The sequence below is a fragment of the Megalobrama amblycephala genome, linkage group LG6 (assembly GCF_018812025.1).
Source record: "Megalobrama amblycephala isolate DHTTF-2021 linkage group LG6, ASM1881202v1, whole genome shotgun sequence".
Taxonomy (NCBI): Eukaryota; Metazoa; Chordata; class Actinopteri; order Cypriniformes; family Xenocyprididae; genus Megalobrama; species Megalobrama amblycephala.
In genome coordinates, this window is record NC_063049.1 from 20,296,707 (window position 1) to 20,316,747 (window position 20,041).

General features: G+C 36.4%; 1 protein-coding gene across 1 annotated transcript in view; it reads right to left on the reverse strand.

The window, feature by feature from the left end:
• The window catches only part of myo10l3 (myosin X, like 3), a 92,394-nt gene that overhangs the window by 38,142 nt on the left and 34,211 nt on the right, over positions 1–20,041 (reverse strand). The window contains exons 4-18 of the mRNA XM_048193275.1: positions 18,999–19,186; positions 17,595–17,729; positions 17,329–17,467; positions 17,141–17,225; positions 16,937–17,043; positions 16,274–16,403; positions 15,083–15,201; positions 13,210–13,356; positions 13,002–13,102; positions 11,098–11,164; positions 8,996–9,088; positions 8,601–8,669; positions 7,262–7,344; positions 5,006–5,114; positions 1,982–2,062 (exon numbers count right to left, since the gene is read on the reverse strand). Of these exons, the coding sequence (XP_048049232.1) occupies positions 1,982–2,062; positions 5,006–5,114; positions 7,262–7,344; positions 8,601–8,669; positions 8,996–9,088; positions 11,098–11,164; positions 13,002–13,102; positions 13,210–13,356; positions 15,083–15,201; positions 16,274–16,403; positions 16,937–17,043; positions 17,141–17,225; positions 17,329–17,467; positions 17,595–17,729; positions 18,999–19,186 (1,653 nt within the window). The remainder of the gene's footprint in view (positions 1–1,981; positions 2,063–5,005; positions 5,115–7,261; positions 7,345–8,600; positions 8,670–8,995; positions 9,089–11,097; positions 11,165–13,001; positions 13,103–13,209; positions 13,357–15,082; positions 15,202–16,273; positions 16,404–16,936; positions 17,044–17,140; positions 17,226–17,328; positions 17,468–17,594; positions 17,730–18,998; positions 19,187–20,041) is intronic.

Sequence of the window (20,041 nt, forward strand, 5' to 3'; positions counted from 1 at the left end):
TACAAGGGAATTTTTACTTTGACATGAGCAGAGGCCACTGCTCTGCTAATAATGATTTCTAAATTAGTTTTTCCATGTTTTCCTGTAAAAGTACCCTTAAAACTAGGTTAATTAATTAATTAATTAATTAATTAAAAAATTTGTATTAAAAATTAATTAAAACATTTTTTTTACATCTTATATTTGTCTAATCTTACATTTGATCTACCTTTAAGATATTTAATGCACAGCCCAAGTAGCTGACCAGGTTTACATTTCACTGCAAGTTTTCTGTATATAACTGTTTGTGATGAATGAAATATTGTTAAAAGCAACATTACATACTTAAAACAGGTGAAAATAAAAATAGTATAAGACAAAATACACTCATTAAAGATAAGAAAGATATGTCTTTTTCTTGTTTCAAAACATTTCAGAAATTTTTACTGGAAAATATAACTTTTTAAATAAATACTTCTTAAAAACATTATTTTTTTTTTCACAGTGTAGGAGGATTGAAATGAATGAATAATTCAGTTTTCCATGTAATGAAAGCATATAGTGACCAGGTTCAGGTCTCACTGACTTTCTCTCATTGCTCTTGAAACTCATTTGCTTTTCTGCATATTCAAATTTTGTGCATCAATATTTGGTTACGAGAGAAGCAGGAAGAGGACATTATTGACTTCATATGTCACACAAAACATCTTAATGTGTTTGTATATGCGCACACTTGAATATGATTCACGGTCAATGAAAAGGAAAGTTATTGGTGAATAACTCAAATTTGGGTCTGGCCAAAAAGGTCCATTGTCCATAGTGTAGTGATGCATCAAGCATAGCTCCCACAAAAAAAAAAAAAAAAAAAAAAAAAACACTTTCAACTGTTGATCAGCGAGAATTTACACGGCCAACTTAAATGCAAACTAAATGTCTGCGGGCCACATTTTTTCCCTCACGTGAAACTCTCGATCGCGGATTCCTATTAAAATGACTGGATTTCACCCACAAAATTTTGCAGAGGCTACACCTTAAAGGGGACCTATTATGCCCCTTTTCACAAGATGTAATATAAGTCTCTAGTGTCCCCATAATGTGTCTGTGAAGTTTCAACTCAAAATACCCCACAGATCATTTATTATAGCTTGTCAAATTTGAGCAAAAACATGCCGTTTTTGTGTGTGTCCCTTTAAATGCAAATGAGCTGCTGCTCCCTGCCCATTTTCCAAAAGAGGGCGGAGCTTTAACAGCTCGTGCTTCGGTTGCTCAACAACAATAAAGCTGGAGAATCTCACGCAGCCGAAGTGAGGATCGTCAGTAACGGTGTTCAGCCAGAGTCGGACACTGATGGAGAGACTCAGGAAGAAGTTACAACTTTTGCAAAATGCATCTGGGCGCTTCTGAATGGTTAGTGGATAAATGTATGTAGTTGCTGTGAAGTTGATTCAACTCATCGACTAGCATGTGCCGTCATGTCATCTTTTGTGCAAAACCAATATGGACGCCCACTATACATAGCGTACCTGTTTGCCAAACAGAGTCAAAATTATGGTGCTGTGGGTGGAAATGGATTAAGGGGCGGTAATATTATAATAAGATCCCCTTCCTATGTCACAAGGGGAGCGAAATCTGAGCGGCTCATTTTTTCACATGCGTGCAGAGAAAGGCTTGCCAAAACAAAGTTACTGGGTTGTCCTTTTTCATGTTTTCTGGGTTGGTAGATGCACCGGGGACCCGATTATAGCACTTAAACACAGGAAAAGTCAGATTTTCATGACTTAAGAAGACTTGGAGTACTTTAAAGTGCTTTTGGTCTTTTTTTATTAAAAAGAGCAAACTTGAGGATGAATAAATAGTGACAGACTCTCATTTTGGGGTGAACTACTCCTTTGAAAGTGACATTTGAAGCTTTTGGAAGACTGGTTTTATTGTCAGTTTGACTCAGTAAGGAAAATATGGTTTGAATGTGATATGGACAGTACAAATAATGTGTCGATCCTACCTTCTCCATGTTAGGTTTGATGCAGCGCACAAAGAAAGGGTTGGAGGCACTTAAAGTGGCCATCAGTGCATGAAGTGAGTCCTGAAACACAAATCACAAAAACACTAAATTACACCCCTGCATAGGAAAGTAACAGCACCAAAAGTGCCATTCAGCAACCAGAGCTGCTATTTGCTTGCCCATCCCACAGCTCTCGTTGAAGAGGGCAAACACAGGCAGTGACAGGGCCCATATTTACCCAGATACATCAAGGACCCTTCAACCTGGCACTCTGTCCCACAGTCTCAGACTGAGAGGCTCCAGGCTGGCTTTAATGACAGGGGAACAGGGGAACATGCACGGACCCTGTCAAACCCTTGTGCCCGGTTTGTGGGTAATCCCCTGGCTTTAAGAGCCACAGTACAAGGGCAGCTGCCAAATCCCCTGCACGGCAGTTATGACATGCAAAGCCCCGTAACCCCGCAAACCAGTAGACATACAGGGACTTAGACAAAGGGGACAAAACACACACATGCAAGGTACACACACAGTCACACAAGTGCAGAAAAATAAACAAAAATTCCGCTAGGTTTGCACTTATAACCTTGAATGTCCACCCAGAATATTAAGCCCATACACAAGAACACAAAAGCTCCGTTTCAAAACTTACTGAGCTGCTTCAGTGACTACTGTCTACACGGGTAGCTGTCTTTTAAGGGAGCATCCTAACTATCATGAAACCCAATAAGTGACTGATTTGAAACATTCTACATAGGCAGCAATTCTGCATGTCACACAAAAAGGACTTAGATGATTGATTTCAATAGAGTGCAACAGTGTCAGGGGCCTTGGTTCTAGTATTTTTTTCCATTTAGTATTTTTTCCCATTAGGATTAAGATTTTATTTTATTTTTTAAATAAGCCATGAACCAATCCAACCAGCTATGGGGTGAATCAAAACATTACAAACGTTGATTTGAAGCAAAAAAGAATTTAAAAATCTGACAAAAAGACAAGACTGAAAGAACTAAAAACTCATGAAGCATTGTGAATGAAAAATTAAAAACAAAAACTTTTTTGCTTTAAGGACAAAAAACAGTATGTCTTACACTTATCGCAAAATATGCATAAAATATTTAAGTAGTTTGAGAGTGTAGTGAGATGGACTCGATTACATCATTCGCAGTGCTTCATGGGAGTTGTCAGAAGTTTTGGGGCAATTTTATTGTCATGTTTCTCTGATTTGGTGGTAATTTCTTTGCAGAAACAATAAGGAATTTGGCTGTTAAACAATTATTTACAAAAAAAAATATTAAAATAATGTGGGCTGATGGCTTCAACAAAAAACCATATATATCACCGATTAACATATCTTACATTATTAAATGAAATAAAAGTTTTTGAATTAAAATTCTTGCTTTGTCAGCAATGTCAGATTTTTTTTTTTATAAAGAGTTTTAAACGATGTGTTAAACGATCATAGGTAACCTGGTAAATTAATTCTAAGACTGAATGTATCATTTCTGCATTGACAGAGGAGATAGTTACAGAAACCAGGTGGATTTGATATGCAGTGATTTATTCACACACTTATTGTGTTTATTTACATAACTACATAATTGCACAAAACTATAAGATTAATGTTTTAAATATATCTTTAAAAACAAAATTATAGATCAGGGATAGGCAACTTCAGTTCTGCAGTGCCGCTGTCCTTCAGAGTTTAGCTCCAACCCCAATAAAAAAAATAAAAAATACTCACCTGTCTATAGTATTAATAATCCTGAAGACACTGATTAGCTGGTTCAGGTGTGTTTGATTATGGTTAAAGCTAAACTCTGAACTCCAGGACCGACATTGCCAATAGGTGGCGGCAAGTTACTGTCTTTACAAGTGAGTCTTTCATTTAAGTGTCTTGTTCAAATCGATAATTCAATTACGAAACACTGCTGTGTTGCTCACTGTTCTGCTGTGGCTTTGCTTGATACTCCTTTCATCAAAATAGTGGGAAACACACTCATAATTAACTTATTGCTATATTGATTTATACAACAGCTCAATAAACATTGCATTCGTTCTAATATTGGGGAAAACACTCTTGCTGGTGTGAAGGCTATTGCTTAACTTTATAATTTTATAATCTCAGTGCTAAAATGTGATAAAATTCATAAACCAACACCCTTGTCAATGACATACTGGAAGACAAAATCTATAAATCTATTTACAGGAAAACAATACATGACAAAATATGCAGACAGTTTATGGTTAAGAGCAATATACAATGATCTAAACAATTGAGATGGCATATCTTTAACTGTAATTCACGAGCAAATATATTAGTAAGGTAGGCCTCATATGTTATATTCTCTTGTGCAAAAGACAGGAATTGAAGAGACAACAAGCAAGCATATAAAAAAATCTAACAGCAATATAACAGGTATAGATGGGGCAGGCACACAAGAGCAAAGAGAAAAACAGCACAAGTGTAAAAAAAAAAAAAATAAAAAATATGAGCAGAAAATGTAAGAGAGCACAAAGTACAGAGTAATAAAACCAAGGAAAACAACTTTTAAGAACGCATAACAAGTTTAAGATTTGTGCAATATAATGTTTAATGTGTTTAAAGTTTTGATTCATGCTTGTTATTTTTTAAATGCGCTTTTAATTTTTCGATTCATGCTTACAATTTTTTGATCTGTGACCACGTTCTTTGCCATTCCGATCATTTTGCATTTTTTTTTTAAGTTTGTGGTATATATTTTTACATGCGTTTTTAAATTTTTGATTCACGCTTATTATTTTTTGATCCGTAACTGCAATACTTTAGGCAGGAATTTAACACCATAGATATGATCCTGCAATAGAATTAAGTGAAAACAAGGAATTGTAGCACATCTGCAATGCCTTACTATGTTGCCTACATAAGCAGCTCACTAGGTCTCGAAACAGAGCACGTCTCACAATCTTATCATCCTGATTCTTTCAAAATGAAGTTTCACATAGTTACATCACATGGCACATTCTGATCACTGATCAGTGTCTCACCCTAAACTGAGAGCTGACGGTGGGTTTGCGGCGGGCAGTGCCCATCTTCAGAGTCTCGTCTCCACTTCTGCTACCAACACGCTCAAACAAGTCGTAGATGAAGTCAAGTCTGAGAGACACACAGTAGAGATAATATCACTCACAGACATCATTCATGTCAGCAGAAATGTAGATCAGCAACAACTGCTTCAGGCTAGTTGAATGTTTAAGTTAAATGTTAGAGTACAGTGCCTATAGAAAAACATCATACCCCTTCAAAAATAGTCACGGAATTTGACTGAACTTGAGCAATTCTGCAGGGAAGAACAGGCAAATATTCCCCAACCTAGGTGTGCAAAGCTAGTACAGACATATCCACAAAGATTAATGGCTGTAATTAAAGTAAAAGGTGGCTCTGAAGTATTAAATCAGGGGACTGATGACTATTCCAACCCTGATATTCTAGTTTTTCACTGATGGTTTTTCTTGAAATGGGTTTTATTTTCAGGCCTTACAACAAATAAAGTAACTATTTCAAAGGTGTATGATGATTTTCTATAGGCACTGTAAATGGGAAATTGTATGGGAATGTTTTTTGAACAGCCTTTTGCTTTCACTAGGTAATTTGATATGGTTCTTAAGTATGACAAATTCATTTTTAGAAGTAAAAATATTCCATGTAGTCTCTCAATTAATATAAGCTCATAAAAGATACATAAATTAGTTTTTAGATACAGTTTAATATCAAAAGACATGTCAACTTGACAAAAATATTTAGTGTCAACTACACTTATATATATTTTTTTGGCTAACACTTTAAAATAAGGTCTCATTTGTTAACCATATTTAACTACATACTTCTACAGAATTTATTAATCTCAGTTATTCTTAGTCTGTTATTTATTTTCAACATTTACTAATACAGTATTTAAATCAAAAGTTGTATTTGTTAACCTTAGTTAATGCACTGTGAACTAACATGAACAAATTATATATAATATATATATATATATATATATAATATATATATATATATATATATATATATATATATATTAGTACAGTCCAAAAGTTTGGAACCACTAAGATTTTTAATGTTTTTAAAAGAAGTTTCGTCTGCTCACCAAGGCTACATTTATTTAATTAAAAATACAGTAAAAAACAGTAATATTGTGAAATATTATTACAATTTAAAATAACTGTGTACTATTTAAATATATTTGACAAAGTAATTTATTCCTGTGATGCAAAGCTGAATTTTCAGCATCGTTACTCCAGCCTTCAGTGTCACATGATCCTTCAGAAATCATTCTAATATGCTGATCTGCTGCTCAAGAAACATTTATGATTATTTTCAATGTTGAAAACAGTTGTGTACTTTTTTTTTCAGGATTCCTTGATGAATAGAAAGTTCAAAAGAACAGCATTTATCTGAAATACAAAGCTTCTGTAGCATTATACACTACCGTTCAAAAGTTTGGGGTCAGTAAGAATTTTTATTTTTATTTTTTTGAAAAGAAATTAAAGAAATGAATACTTTTATTCAGCAAGGATGCATTAAATCAATCAAAAGTGGCAGTAAAGACATTTATAATGTTACAAAAGATTAGATTTCAGATAAACACTGTTCTTTTGAACTTTCTATTCATCAAATAATCCTGAAAAAAAATATTGTACACAAATATTTTGTACAATTGTACACATTAAATGTTTCTTGAGCAGCAGATCAGCATATTAGAATGATTTCTGAAGGATCATGTGACACTGAAGACTGGAGTAATGATGCTGAAAATTCAGCTTTGCCATCACAGGAATAAATTATTTTGTGAAATATATTCAAATAGAAAACAGTTATTTTAAATTGTAATAATATTTCACAATATTACTGTTTTTTACTGTATTTTTAATTAAATAAACGTAGCCTTGGTGAGCAGACGAAACTTCTTTTAAAAACATTAAAAATCTTAGTGGTTCCAAACTTTTGGACTGTACTGTGTGTATATATATACATATACATACATACACATACATATATAATCACTATATTTTACTAACTAACATTAACAAAGATTAATAAAAGCTTTAAAATATACATTGCTAATTGTTATGTTAGCTAATGCATTCATGTTAAATTGTGAAGTGTTACCATTTTTTTAGTATGAAAAGTATCATTTACAGTACATGTATCACTGATCTCATGACAAGCTAGAAACTCTTAGGATCATAGGATCCACAGCATTGTTTATAATATCAGAAATTAAGTGAATGGCTTGTTACCTGCTGTCCTGCAGCATGTTGAGAATATCATCTCTGAATGTGTCTCTGTTCTTCTCTAGAATGCCACGCACATCATACAATACCTGACACACACACAAAGAAAAGTTACAGAATACATGTACAGTGATTAAAATGTAAAATTGATCTATTTATTTATAGATTTTTTTTTAACATAACCCCTTTATGTAACCCTGCATGTGTCTGCCCCAACATTTCTAGCTGAACAGAATTGAATTATGTGAAGAAAATACACTGCCTCTGATTCTTGCATTGTACTTTCAGCCAATTGATGAGAGACCAAAGAGAGAGGTTGATCAAGCTGGTGCTGCCAAAGTTTAATGCAGTCACCTGTTGAGTATTACTCAGTCGTGACCTCCGTGGCGACAGATTCTTCCCCTGATCTTAACACCATGAAATAAACTCCTGAGCTGTAGAGTATGCAGCATCCACAACACATGCTGGGGGTATTTATATCACTAGCTCAATAATTACAATCTCTCATTAAACTGAGAATTCATCCAAAGCTCATAGTCCGATCTTTCATTTGTGCTGGTCAAGAGAGCAGATGCTAAAGATATTCTGCATTTGAAAGACTGGATTGATATTGTGGGAACATGTCAGACATTTTGCACGCAACCTGCATATCTCAGACTGTGGTAAAATCAGTATTTTTTGCTTGTTCTCCAGTGAAAAAATATATAAAAATACATAAAACAAGATATATTTACCTGAGAAGCAAAATTACTTTATTTACTTTTGCTTCTCAGGAATATTTTTACTGTTAAACAAGACTAAAATATTGATTAAAATTATTTTTTGAAGTCAAAAAGTAAAAACAAGTGCAAAAGCAAGTGAAAAGCAAGTAGAAGTGTGAATAAAAACTGTCAGGAAATAAAAACTGCAACTAGAGAAGGAGCTGGACAGCATGCCAAATGGTTCTCATGGGAATGCATGTTAGCCGTGTGGTTCCAGCACATTAAACTGTGAAGGCTCCGTGTGGTGCCTATGGTGAAAGGGCAAACCAACTCTTCACTTTCCATCTCTCTGTACTTTTTTCAGCATACTGAGCTGAGTGCTTTCTCTAACTCTCCTGAACAGACTCTCTTACAGCCTGAAACTGACACTGTAGATGATAATAGAGTGAGAAGACTGGGGAAGTCCTCTTGGTAATCTCACCTGTGCATTAGTAATTGACCGGTATATCGGTCAGTATTTGAGATTTTAGGTACCAACACAAATGGTTATTCCACCTGCTGTTGTAGACCTTATAAAATATTTCCAACGTCACAAATAATAGTATTTAAATGATACGAAAATAACACTGTGTTAATGTAATTACCTCTCCTGCATAGTGTTTAATGCCAAACTGGTGATCTGCCACTCTTGGTTTCACGTAGTAAGGGTTTGTCTGCAGAGACAGAAACGCATAACAAATTATTTCACATTGATTATATGTTGCAGTGTGCGCACTCAAAGATACTTGAGTCGAGGCAGACTGTATGTGGGTTCTCCGAGGACACACTCATTGTTCCTGCGGCCTGAGGAAAGCCTGCTCACGTTACCGTATTGTGCATGTGCGTGTGAGAGGCTGTGGGGGTGTGACTGGGTGGTGCCTATTGGCTCAGTGCTGGTCTTTATCAGCGAGTTTAAAGAAGAATTAACTCTCTGTGATCTGAAATGAGACGATGAGAAGTGCATAATATGTCTGCGAGTGTTTTGAAAAGAAGGACTTACGGCATGCCGGCTGTGGAGTTTCTCCAGCAGGGTGTAGTCCGTGCCTTTAGGGAATCTGCTTTCTTCATTGATAAGAGCCAACATGCCCAGTTTCTGAAGAAAGAGCACACTGATCTAAGCACAAGTTCTCTGGCACTCCACATCAACCACAGGGGTCTTGTTCATAATCATTCAGGAGTGTTAATCATAATCGCTTTAACATCAGGCAGGTATTCATTACTAGTGTCAAATACTACCTCTCAAATTACACATATATTTACTTATTTATATAGTCAATTGTGCAAGGTATTATCCAAAGGTTATTTTAAAGGGTTAGTTAGTTCACCCAAAAATTAAATTTCTGTCATTAAGTACTCACCCTCATGTCATTCCAAACATGTAAGACCTTCGTTCATCTTCTGAACACAAATTAAGATATTTTTGATGAAATCCAAGAGGTTTCTGATTCTACACTGTTGATGTAGTCAACACAGTGCAGTGCTTCCGGGTTCTACGTCAGAACACTGACTCGATTATTGGCCAGCTCCTGCATCAGCATCACGCATGTGTCTTGCTGCTCACGTGAACAGCGTCGGCCAATACTGAGCCTGCTTTCAGAACCTGGAAGCACTGCACTGTGTCTACAACGTAAACAGCGTAAGAGACTGACAGGGAAGAGAAGAAATTGTTGAATAAAGTGGCAATTTTTGTTTTGTTTTTGCACACAAAAAGTATTCTTGTCGCTTCATAACATTAAGGTTGAACCACTGTAGTCACATGGACTATTTTAACAATGTCTTTACTACCTTTCTGGGCCTTGAATTTTGGAATGACATTGCTGTGTACAGGGAGATCAGAAACCATGGATTTCATCAAAAATATCTTAATTTGTGTTTCGAAGTTGAATGAATGTCTTACGGTCTTTTCAGTGACAATACAGGAACAGGACTAGGATTAGCCACTTGATACGGATGCTCTGATATCATATTTAGCAAGCACACATATTTCGATTTGAACTGGAGCATGTCATTTTTACTGTAAAATGATACGCAATAATAATTTGCAATCTCTAAAACGTTCCCTGTTAAATGTTAGAAAAATATTTATGTATGCAAATTCACTTTAGGATGTTTAACAGATAAATGTACAAAATTACATTTCAAAACTTTTCCAGACCTCTTAGAGATGTACACTTCTGTTCAAAAGTTTGGGGTCAGTAAGTCTCTTATGCTCACCAAGGCTGCATTTCTTTGATCAAAACTTGAATCAAAACAGTAATATTGTGAAATACTACAATTTAAAATAACAGTTTCTATTTTAATATCTTTTAAAATGGAATTTATTCCTATGATGGCAAAGCTGAATTTTCAGCATCATTACTCCAGTCTTCAGTGTCACACGATCCTTCAGAAATCATTTTAATATGCTGATTTGCTGCTCAAGAAACATTTCTTATTATTAGTGTTGAAAACAGTTGTTTTGCTTAATATTTTTGTGGAAAAAGGATTTTTTGATGAATAGAAAGTTAAAAATAACAGCTTTTATTTGAAATAGAAATCTTTTGTAACATTATAAATGACTATACTGTCACTATTGCTCAATTTAACGTGTCCTTGCTTAATAAAAGCATTAATAAAAAGAAAAATCTTATTGACACTATACACTTAGGAGGGCAGTATAAATAATGTAGAGCAGGGGTGTCCAATCCTGCTCCTGGAGGGCCACTGTCCTGCAGAGTTTAGCTCCAACCCTAATTAAAAACTCCTGAACCAGCTAATCAATGTCTTACTATAGGCTAGAAACATCTAGGCAGGTGTGTTGAGGCAAGTTGGAGCTAAACTCTGGAGGACAGTGGCCCTCCAGGAACGAGTTTGGACACCTCTGATGTAGAGTGTAGGAAATGATGCAGAGAAGAAACAGGAACATCACCTGTATGAGCATCACAGCTAAACTAGTTTGGCATGGACCCGTATTTACTTTTTTTAAGACCATCTATTCGGCAAATCTTTCTGACTACTGTAGTTGTAGCTTGAGATTATGTGCTCCTGGTTATCAACAATTGAACAGTTTCTAATGAGCACTGTGGGGTCTCAGTGAAAGCTGATTAAAGGTTAAAAGGCCACCTTTTCGATCAGATCCAAACACTCTGCGTTGTCCATCCAATCGATGGCTTCCCAGTGTATCCCCTCCCTGTGTGGAGACACAAGAGAACCTCTTGAGCAACAGATACACACATCACAACACCACAAGTACACAAAGGTGGTATTATCCTCAGGGTTCATGTGATGAAATGAGCTGTGACCGGGCTCTGCTGACCCCCCTCAGCCATTACATTTCAACACAAGAACACAACTGTGTAGGAAAGAGGAGACCCATTCACACATCTGGCAGAGTGCCTCCATAGCCACTACAGCAAGAAGAGGCAGAGAAACCCTCTCCCTTAGTTCATCTGCAATCTCTCCATCATTCTGCCCTAAAAAAAGAGAGCGCAGGACAGCCCATGTCCTGCACATCATGTCACATACACCTCTGGGACACATCGCACCTCCACCCTTCTATACTATTTCACGCCAGTGTGACCTGAGCTCTCTGTGACACTCGATAGCGTGAAACTACGTGTCTACAGACCAGTCCGTGTCAGACTCTTCTGTTTTCCACAGCGATTTCATGTCCTGATGATGATGTAACTCTGAGGACATAATCTACGCAAGGACAGCCGCACACATGAATGCTTGGTCAACACATTACAGATGTGCAGTCCAGTTGTATACACTTACTTATTTTTACATTGTGTGTCAGGAACAGACCTCAGTACTCAAGAGTTCCTTTTACATGTCTGAGTATGTGTTGTTGTTAGCTAAAAATAGCTATGTATGTCTTACTCACCAAGATTTCTAAACACACTGTACACAAGTAAGACGCAAACACTTCTAGCTAAAGTTTGTGCACCGAATTGTCTCATTAGCATTAGCGTAAACATTAGCCTAAAGTGTTATTTTCTAAAGTCCGTTTTCTTGTGTACTTAGCAGTACTTTTCTTCTTACTATAGCAGACATTAACATAAATAGTCATATCAACAATCATTTCAGGTGAACTACTGTCATGGTAGAGGGAACAGTTTGAAATGAAAAGCTAGTTATAGCTAGCTTAATAACTGAACATCCAGTTTGTCTGCACAGATATTTGATAACCACGTGTTAATATTCAGTTAACTAGCAAGAAGCATGTTTGTAAGATTCTCTGAGATCCTCAAAGCCTGAAAAATACTTTGAAATTTGTCATTCCTAGAGTGGCCACAAGGGGCGCTCCAGTGAGCACTGCCATTTTCTACAGTCAGTTTTCTCTTTCAAGTCACTGTGCCTGAGCAGTTTAAAAACAATCTTGATTAGCTTAAATAAATATCACTCCCTTGAGTATAAAAGTCTGTTATCACCACAGTAATGCAAGACCTCATGTGCTGAATGTTTAAATGCACATTCCCCTACTAGATATTAGGCAAAAACCAGTATGTATATGTCCAAATGAATAGGTTAATATTCAAAAAACAGTAGACGAAAAGTATCCAGATGACCTACTACTTCTGCACAGATTCTGAAGTGTGCATCTGATGGACACTTTGCAATCCCATGAGGCCATGGGACAGGATTTGACGACATGGGTCACGTCAATACGGATGCAGTATGTCCAGATTGCATTATACTACACACATGCGTACTTTGCGACCATTGAAAAAGCATGTTCTATTTAGTAAGTTTTTGAATGAATGTGATTTTATTATAAGTCTGTGCGCTTACAATGTGCTGATCAAGCATTTGGGTGTGGTGTGTGAGCATGTGAGTATGGTTTTGACTTCATGATCATACATAAACCTAATTTTTCTTATCTATCAACCTATATGGAGGATGAAAGACAGTGTAGGACTAAGCTGTTTTTTCGAGCAAAATTAGGTCAAAATCTAAGAAATAAAGCACCTTTTGCTTCCATGGGCTGGATTTCAGTGCTAATAAGGGTCACTGGCAGGACCCACCTGTTATATTCAAGCTGCTCCAGAGAGAAGATGTGCTTGTTGAAGTACTCCTGGAGCTTCTCGTTGGCATAGTTAATGTTGAACTGCTCGAACCGGTTCACCTGGGGTGGGGGGGGGGGGGGGGTTGAGTCATAAAAACATGACAACATACCATCAACAGGTTGTCTGTCTGGAACATTTTGCCTCTCTGTACTCAACGAACTCTCACCTCGAAGTTCTCAAAGCCAAAGATATCCAAAATGCCAATGGACTTGAAGTTGTCCTTTCCTTTGATTTTCTGGTTGATTCGGGTGATGATCCAAGAAAAACACTGGGAATACAATGCCATGGCCACAGAGTCCCGGGAATCAATTGCCTTTGGAAAACAGGGCAGAGACAAATATTAATCCAGAGACATTTTTCCTTTAGTTAGTCTCCAACAGTGCCATTTAAAGCCACAAAATCAACAAGCAATGTCTCTAGAGATTATTAAAAAAACACTAAAAGGTCTATTTGCATCTCAACATCATGAAAAAAAAACTTTTTGGAATGAATTTGCAGGGTTTTTACTCTCTATAAACGTGCCATGAGTGCGTAGTTTGAAAACAATGCGTGTCTTTCCTGATTTATAGCTGAGATTGGATCAAATACAGTGGCTCCAATAAGTATTTGGACACTTAAGCCACATTTAAACCACTCAACGGTTTTTAAATAATACTCTAAAAGGAAGAAAAAAATCATTTCTGGTTGTCAAACAGTAGTGGAACATGTTCATGTTAATGTGATGAACTACACTGGTGCAGGAATACAGATACACGCTGTCAGAACTAACTTTAGTACAGGCAAAACAATTGCCCAACCAATTCATTTTGTAAAAGTGATGAAATGTTAGGAAGCTCTTGAGAAATATCTGCTTCTGGAGTTTCAGTTCAACTCATAAACCCAGCAATAACCCTGAGCTGCCTTTACTGGATTACAGAAGGAAGAAAGTTAATAACCACAAATTAGCCTCTGCTATTCCTAAGAACACCAAACTCCCATCTATTGTTTCAACAACACTATAATTCATCAGTCAGAGACACTTCTGCCTGATTCTGAACAGTGTGTTGGCTCCATCAGAAAGACCTGAAAGAATGGCTGTTTGTGCAGGATACGTCCAATGGCAGCTGCTGAGGTCCTGGCCACTGTGTTAGTGCATTATGAGAAAAAGAGGAGGAGGAATAAGGGCCTCCATTAAGACGTGGCCCTGCTTTATGACCGCTGACACAGGCTGGAGTTAGTGGCCATTGTCTTTGTTCATGAAAAGATTGCTTGTGTGTTTCTACCGAGTTGGTCACAAAGGCCAGGGCCAGTTCTACATGCTGGATGAGATTTATGGGATAATGTGGGTTGGGGTATTTTTATTCTTCGCATGCACACACTTTCTCCCCTTTCCCCCCATTGGTATAGCTCTCTTTTTCAAACCAGTTTCCAAATACAAAAAAACAAGCCTTTGATCTTTATTCACTTGAGCATGAACTTACATTGCGGGAAAGAAGAATTCTTAAGAGTTCATTTTAAAGCACTATAGCTAAACTGACTGTCTCTTGTGTTTACCGTGCATATTTGTGTGGTAGGCTGCCCCCATTAGGCGGCTGCTAACCGCCGTCTCCACACTCTGCCTCTATTGTGTTTTTTCTCATGAGATCTTTATCACTGAGTTATTATAGCAGGAATCCAAGGGGACAAAAAAACAGGAAATGGTACCAAGTCACGCAAAGACACTTTCTACACAGGCGTATGAGTGTGAGCATGTTTTTTAATGACAGTCTGTCAGTAAATCTGGGGTGAGTGTGGGGATGCAGGGAAAGGAACATGTCTCTGGACACACTGAGGGCACAGCACAGACATGCCACGACATGATACAACATGAAGGGTAAAACAAACAAAAAAAAAAAAAAAATCTGTACCAGAAATATAAGACTTTTTGAAATCACTGCCCAAACTTATGCCAAAATGTAAATAAACCAGATTTAAATAGACAAAAACATAGATCTTATTCCTAGACATGCCAGTAACAATATACAACATTGTAAAAATGGATGGATGTCCTGGTTCCTTACCTGTTCCACAGTGAGTGGTGAGCAAATTTCTTCTCCTCGCAGGATCATGGACCGCTGTGTCAGAACCTCAGACAGCTGAAAGGAGTCGAGTCCCAGCAGATCACTGACGACACTGACCGCTGTCATTCAAATAAACACACTGCATTAGCCTTCACAACTGTGTAAAGTGTGTATGCATGTATAGTTATGGATGGTCTTCAATGGTTATTATTATTACCATGTACAAAATATATACACATACATACATATCTGACCCTGGACCACAAAACCAGTTATAAGTCACACGGGTATATTTGTAGCAATAGCCAACGATACATTGTATGGGTCAAAATTATAGATTTTTCTTTCATGCCAAATATCATTAGGATATTAAGTAAAGATCATGTTCAATGAAGATATTTTTTAAATTTCCTACCGCAAATATATCAAAAATGTATTTTTGTGAGTGGATATGCATTGCTAAGGACTTAATTTGGACAACTAAATGTGATTTTCTCAATATTTAGATTTTTTTGCACCCTCAGATTCCAGATTTTCAAATATCCTATCCTAACAAACCATACATCAATGGAAAGCTTATTTATTCAGATTTCAGATGGTGTATAAATCTCAATTTCAAAAAATGTACCCTTATGACTGGTTTTGTTGTCCAGGGGCACAAATATGCATTTAGTAAATTTCCCATCATGATATATTATTCATTATTTTTTTATTAGATCAGTATAAAATGTACATAAATATCTTATCCAAATTTAAAATATTGACATAATATTTAATATTTATTATTTTGTCAATATTCACAGAGCAAATTGACTCTTCAGTTAAATTTATGTCTTCAGCATATATTATAAAATGTTCCAACAAATCTAATTGGATCAAACGGTGACTGAAATTTCAGATTTCAGGATGCATCTCAAACATAAAATAAAGAATCATAATCGAACCTAAATCTGTTCTTTTTTTTTACAAATTAATACTTAGAAAAGTAACAGTAAAGACATAATGTTACAAAAGATTTTTATTTCAAATAAATAATTAACGTTCTATTCATCAAAGAATCCTGAAAGCAGTATAACTGTTTTCAACATTAATAATAATAATATAAATGTTTTTTGAGCACCAAATCAGCATTTTAGAATGATTTCTAAAGGATCATGTGACACTCAAGACAAACGCTGATCTGGATCGAACCTCCTTTAGTGGTGATCTGAGCACCCCCTGCAGTCATGAACTCAATGTTGCCGATTTGTAAGACCCCAGACAGCAACTTGAAGACGTCACGGATCTCTTCTTCCGTGAATTCCATCACCTTCAATGCTTCCTACAGTCATTAAGAAAAAAGAACCATGATCATGTCTTTTCCACCATATAATACAGATTACAGAATAAAAGCCTAAATTAGTAATTCATCATATAAAGCAATCATGTCTCTTCAAAAAAAGAAAAAAAAAAAAAAAATGACTAAGCTGCTTAATTCATATGGCTTAGTTTTACAATCTCTTTATGAACTTTTTGAAGCGTCAAAGTGGTAGTTGCATGGACTGTCAGTGGAGGGACAGAAATCTCTCAGATTTCATTTAAAATATCTTTTGTGTTTCAAAGATGAATGAAAGTCTTGCAGGTTTGGAACAACATGAGGGTGAGTAAATGATAGAATTTTCAATTTTGGGTGAACTAACTCTTGAACTACTTCTCTCTGAACAGTTTACAGAAAAGAGATGATGTGGTGCCCTCTAGTGGAACATTAATTAAAGTCCAATTGTATGGCATTAACCTCTGTGTGTGCCTGAGACAAGCAACTGTCTGAGAGTCAAGAATGCTGTCAAACACAGAGAATGCAAAATATTGACTGACCATCACACTATCATAGAGGTGTTTGTCATCCAAGCTTCGGTCTTTCACACAGCCCGACTGGCTGAGGTAATGATACGCCTCAGGAGAATCAGCCAGCATGTACATTTCTGAGGATGAGAACACGGCGTTATATCGCAACACAATGGCCAGAGAGAAAGATTCAGCTTGTTTAAAGTTGAAGTGTGTAAAAAGATCAAATCGCACCTCTGTGCTCATGCTTAGCACCTGACAACAATGCATAGAAAATATGATAGTTCCTCTCTCCCGGATTCTGCCGCACAACTCGATTCTGGAATGTTATGACATTTTTAAAGCATTTAATACAACTGCTGATCTGCAGGTCTAGAAATGGCAATAAATAAAAATAAAAAAAAAGAGTAAATAAAAGATACCTTTTCAAGTAAATAATCAATAATACAGCCGCCCTGAATATTTCCACTCTGAGAGAAGTGAAGCTGAATGAACTTGCCAAAGCGACTGGAGTTGTTGTTGTAAACGGTTTTTGCATTTCCAAACGCTTCCATTATTGGACTGGAGTGGAAGAGAAGGAACAGGTGTTAAGATGGAAAGAGATACAACAATGCGTCGAAGTACAGTGTGTGTGTGTGTGTGTGTGTGTGTGTGTGTGTGTGTGTGTGTGTGTGTGCGTGTGTATGACCTGCTCTGTACAATGGCCTGCTCCACCCTGGTGGTCCTCTCTGACAGCGGAGAACCTGTGGAGTTCTGACTCATGACAGACAGGAACTTCAGCAGCAGTTTGGTGCTTTCTGTCTTCCCAGCACCACTCTCTCCACTGAGAACACATACACATGAAATATACAGTAAACACACAAGCACACTTTTGTTTGTAGTTTTATGGGTTTTGCATATTGTAACATACTTATAAGTAAAAATATCACTACTGTTAAGAAGTTTTTAAAAATGCTTTTGAAAGAAGTCTCTTATGCTCACCAAGTCTAAACAGTAATACTGTGAAATAAAAAAAATAAAAAAATCAAATAACTGTTTTACTATAATTAAAAAACATCAATCATTCAGCATTTCAGCATCATTACTCCAGTCTTCAGTGTCACATGATCCTTCAGAAATCAATCTAATATGCTGATTTGCTGCTCAAGAAACATTTCCTATTATTATCAATGCTGAAAACATTATTTTTGTGGAAACCATGATGCATTTTTTCAGGATTCTTTGATGAAGTTCAGCATTTATTTGGAACAGAAATCTTCTGTAACATTATAAATGTATTTACTGTCAATTTAATGCATCCTTGCTAAATGAAATTATTAATTTCTTTAAAAAACAAAAATCTTTTGAACTGTAGTGTATATTTAAATGAATAAAAACTGCATCACCCATCATAGCTGAAACCCTTACATTAATAATATCTACTCCTGAATGGTGAATTAAGGTGAATTCCCTGAATTCCTTTTCACCGCATTTATTTAAAGGTGCAATGTGCAAATTTTAGTAGGATAAATTTCTTTCTCCATGTCCAGTGAATGATATATTGATCTACACTTGTTCTCTGTGCAGTCTTGTGCATACTCTCACAATGCTGTTAACTCCCTACAATGTGAAACATTTTATTAAAATGGCCAGATACCATATAAAGACTTTGCACAGACACCCAAGCTCACACTACAGGACTGTAAGGCTGAATTGCTGTGGTTCTCACACTACACAACAAGATTTCTTGCCATCTGTCATTGTGTTGTTATAGCAGCGTGCATAATACACAACACAACGCTGATGAGGTGTACAAACTACAAGACATTTTTCCGTTTATACCATCTGCACCGTGATTAGTTCCACCTTATCGCTGCATTGCACACACTACAAGATCATGTGGCGATAATATCAAATAGATTTGAAAATATTGCAGCGTCTGACTACTTATGACTGACTCAGATCACGTCGATGACCTTCTGATACTTATCAAGCATAAAGAGCACCGATTACTGCATCAAAATTACAATTTAATTCCTTTGAAATATAATAATACAATCAATAATACAATCAATGTGATGTGATGCTTTTAAAAGAAGCAGCAGCACATTACCTGATGAGCACACACTGACTGTCGTGTCTCTTCCACAAGCAGCGGTAACACTCGTTGGCCACAGCAAAGATGTGAGGAGGTAGTTCACCCAGATGATGTCTGCTGTACACATCCACTGCTTCAGCATCATACAGTCCTGATATCTGCTTATAAGGGTTCACTGCCGCTAGGATGGAGCCAATGTTAGTCTGCAAGGTAGAATGAACAACAATAAGAACATAGAGGTTACACTGTTTATAATTTTGATGTTGAACAATGTATGGAAATGGAGATTTTGTTCAAAGTTTCCAAATGCTGATGAATGTATTAATATCTACGAAACATCGTAATAGTATGTTTTCTCATAGATTGTCGCTTCCTTGAATTCTTGGCACTACAGATTTCCAATTGTGTGTTTATTTGTTAAATATTGTTGACTTATCTAATAATATGCCTGTCATGTTTTCAGTTCAGTTTAACACGGTATATCATTCTGGTATATGTTAAAATTCCTTTTGATAGTTCAGGGAATATTAAAGGTGCCCTAGAACTTTTTTTTAAAAGATGTAACACAAGTCTAAGGTGTCCCCTGAATGTGTCTGTGAAGTTTCAGCTCAAAATACCCCATAGATTTTTTTTTTATTCATTTTTTTAACTGCCTATTTTGGGGCATAATTAGAAATGAGCCGATTCAGGGTGTGTGGCCCTTTAAATCTGGTGCTCCACGCCCCAAGAGCTCGCGCTTGCCTTAAACAACAAAAAAACCCCTCAAAATGGATCTTTACAAAGTGTTCGTCATGCAGCATGTCTAATCGTGTAAGTACAGTGTTTATTTTGATGTTTACATTGATTCTGAATGAGTTTGATAGTGCTCCGTGGCTAACGGCTAATGCTACACTGTTGGAGAGATTTATAAAGAATGAAGTTGTGTTTATGAATTATACAGACTGCAAGTGTTTAAAAAATGAAAATAGCGACGGCTCTTGTCTCCGTGAATACAATAAGAAACGATGGTAACTTTAACCACATTTAACAGTACATTAGCAACATGCTAACGAAACATT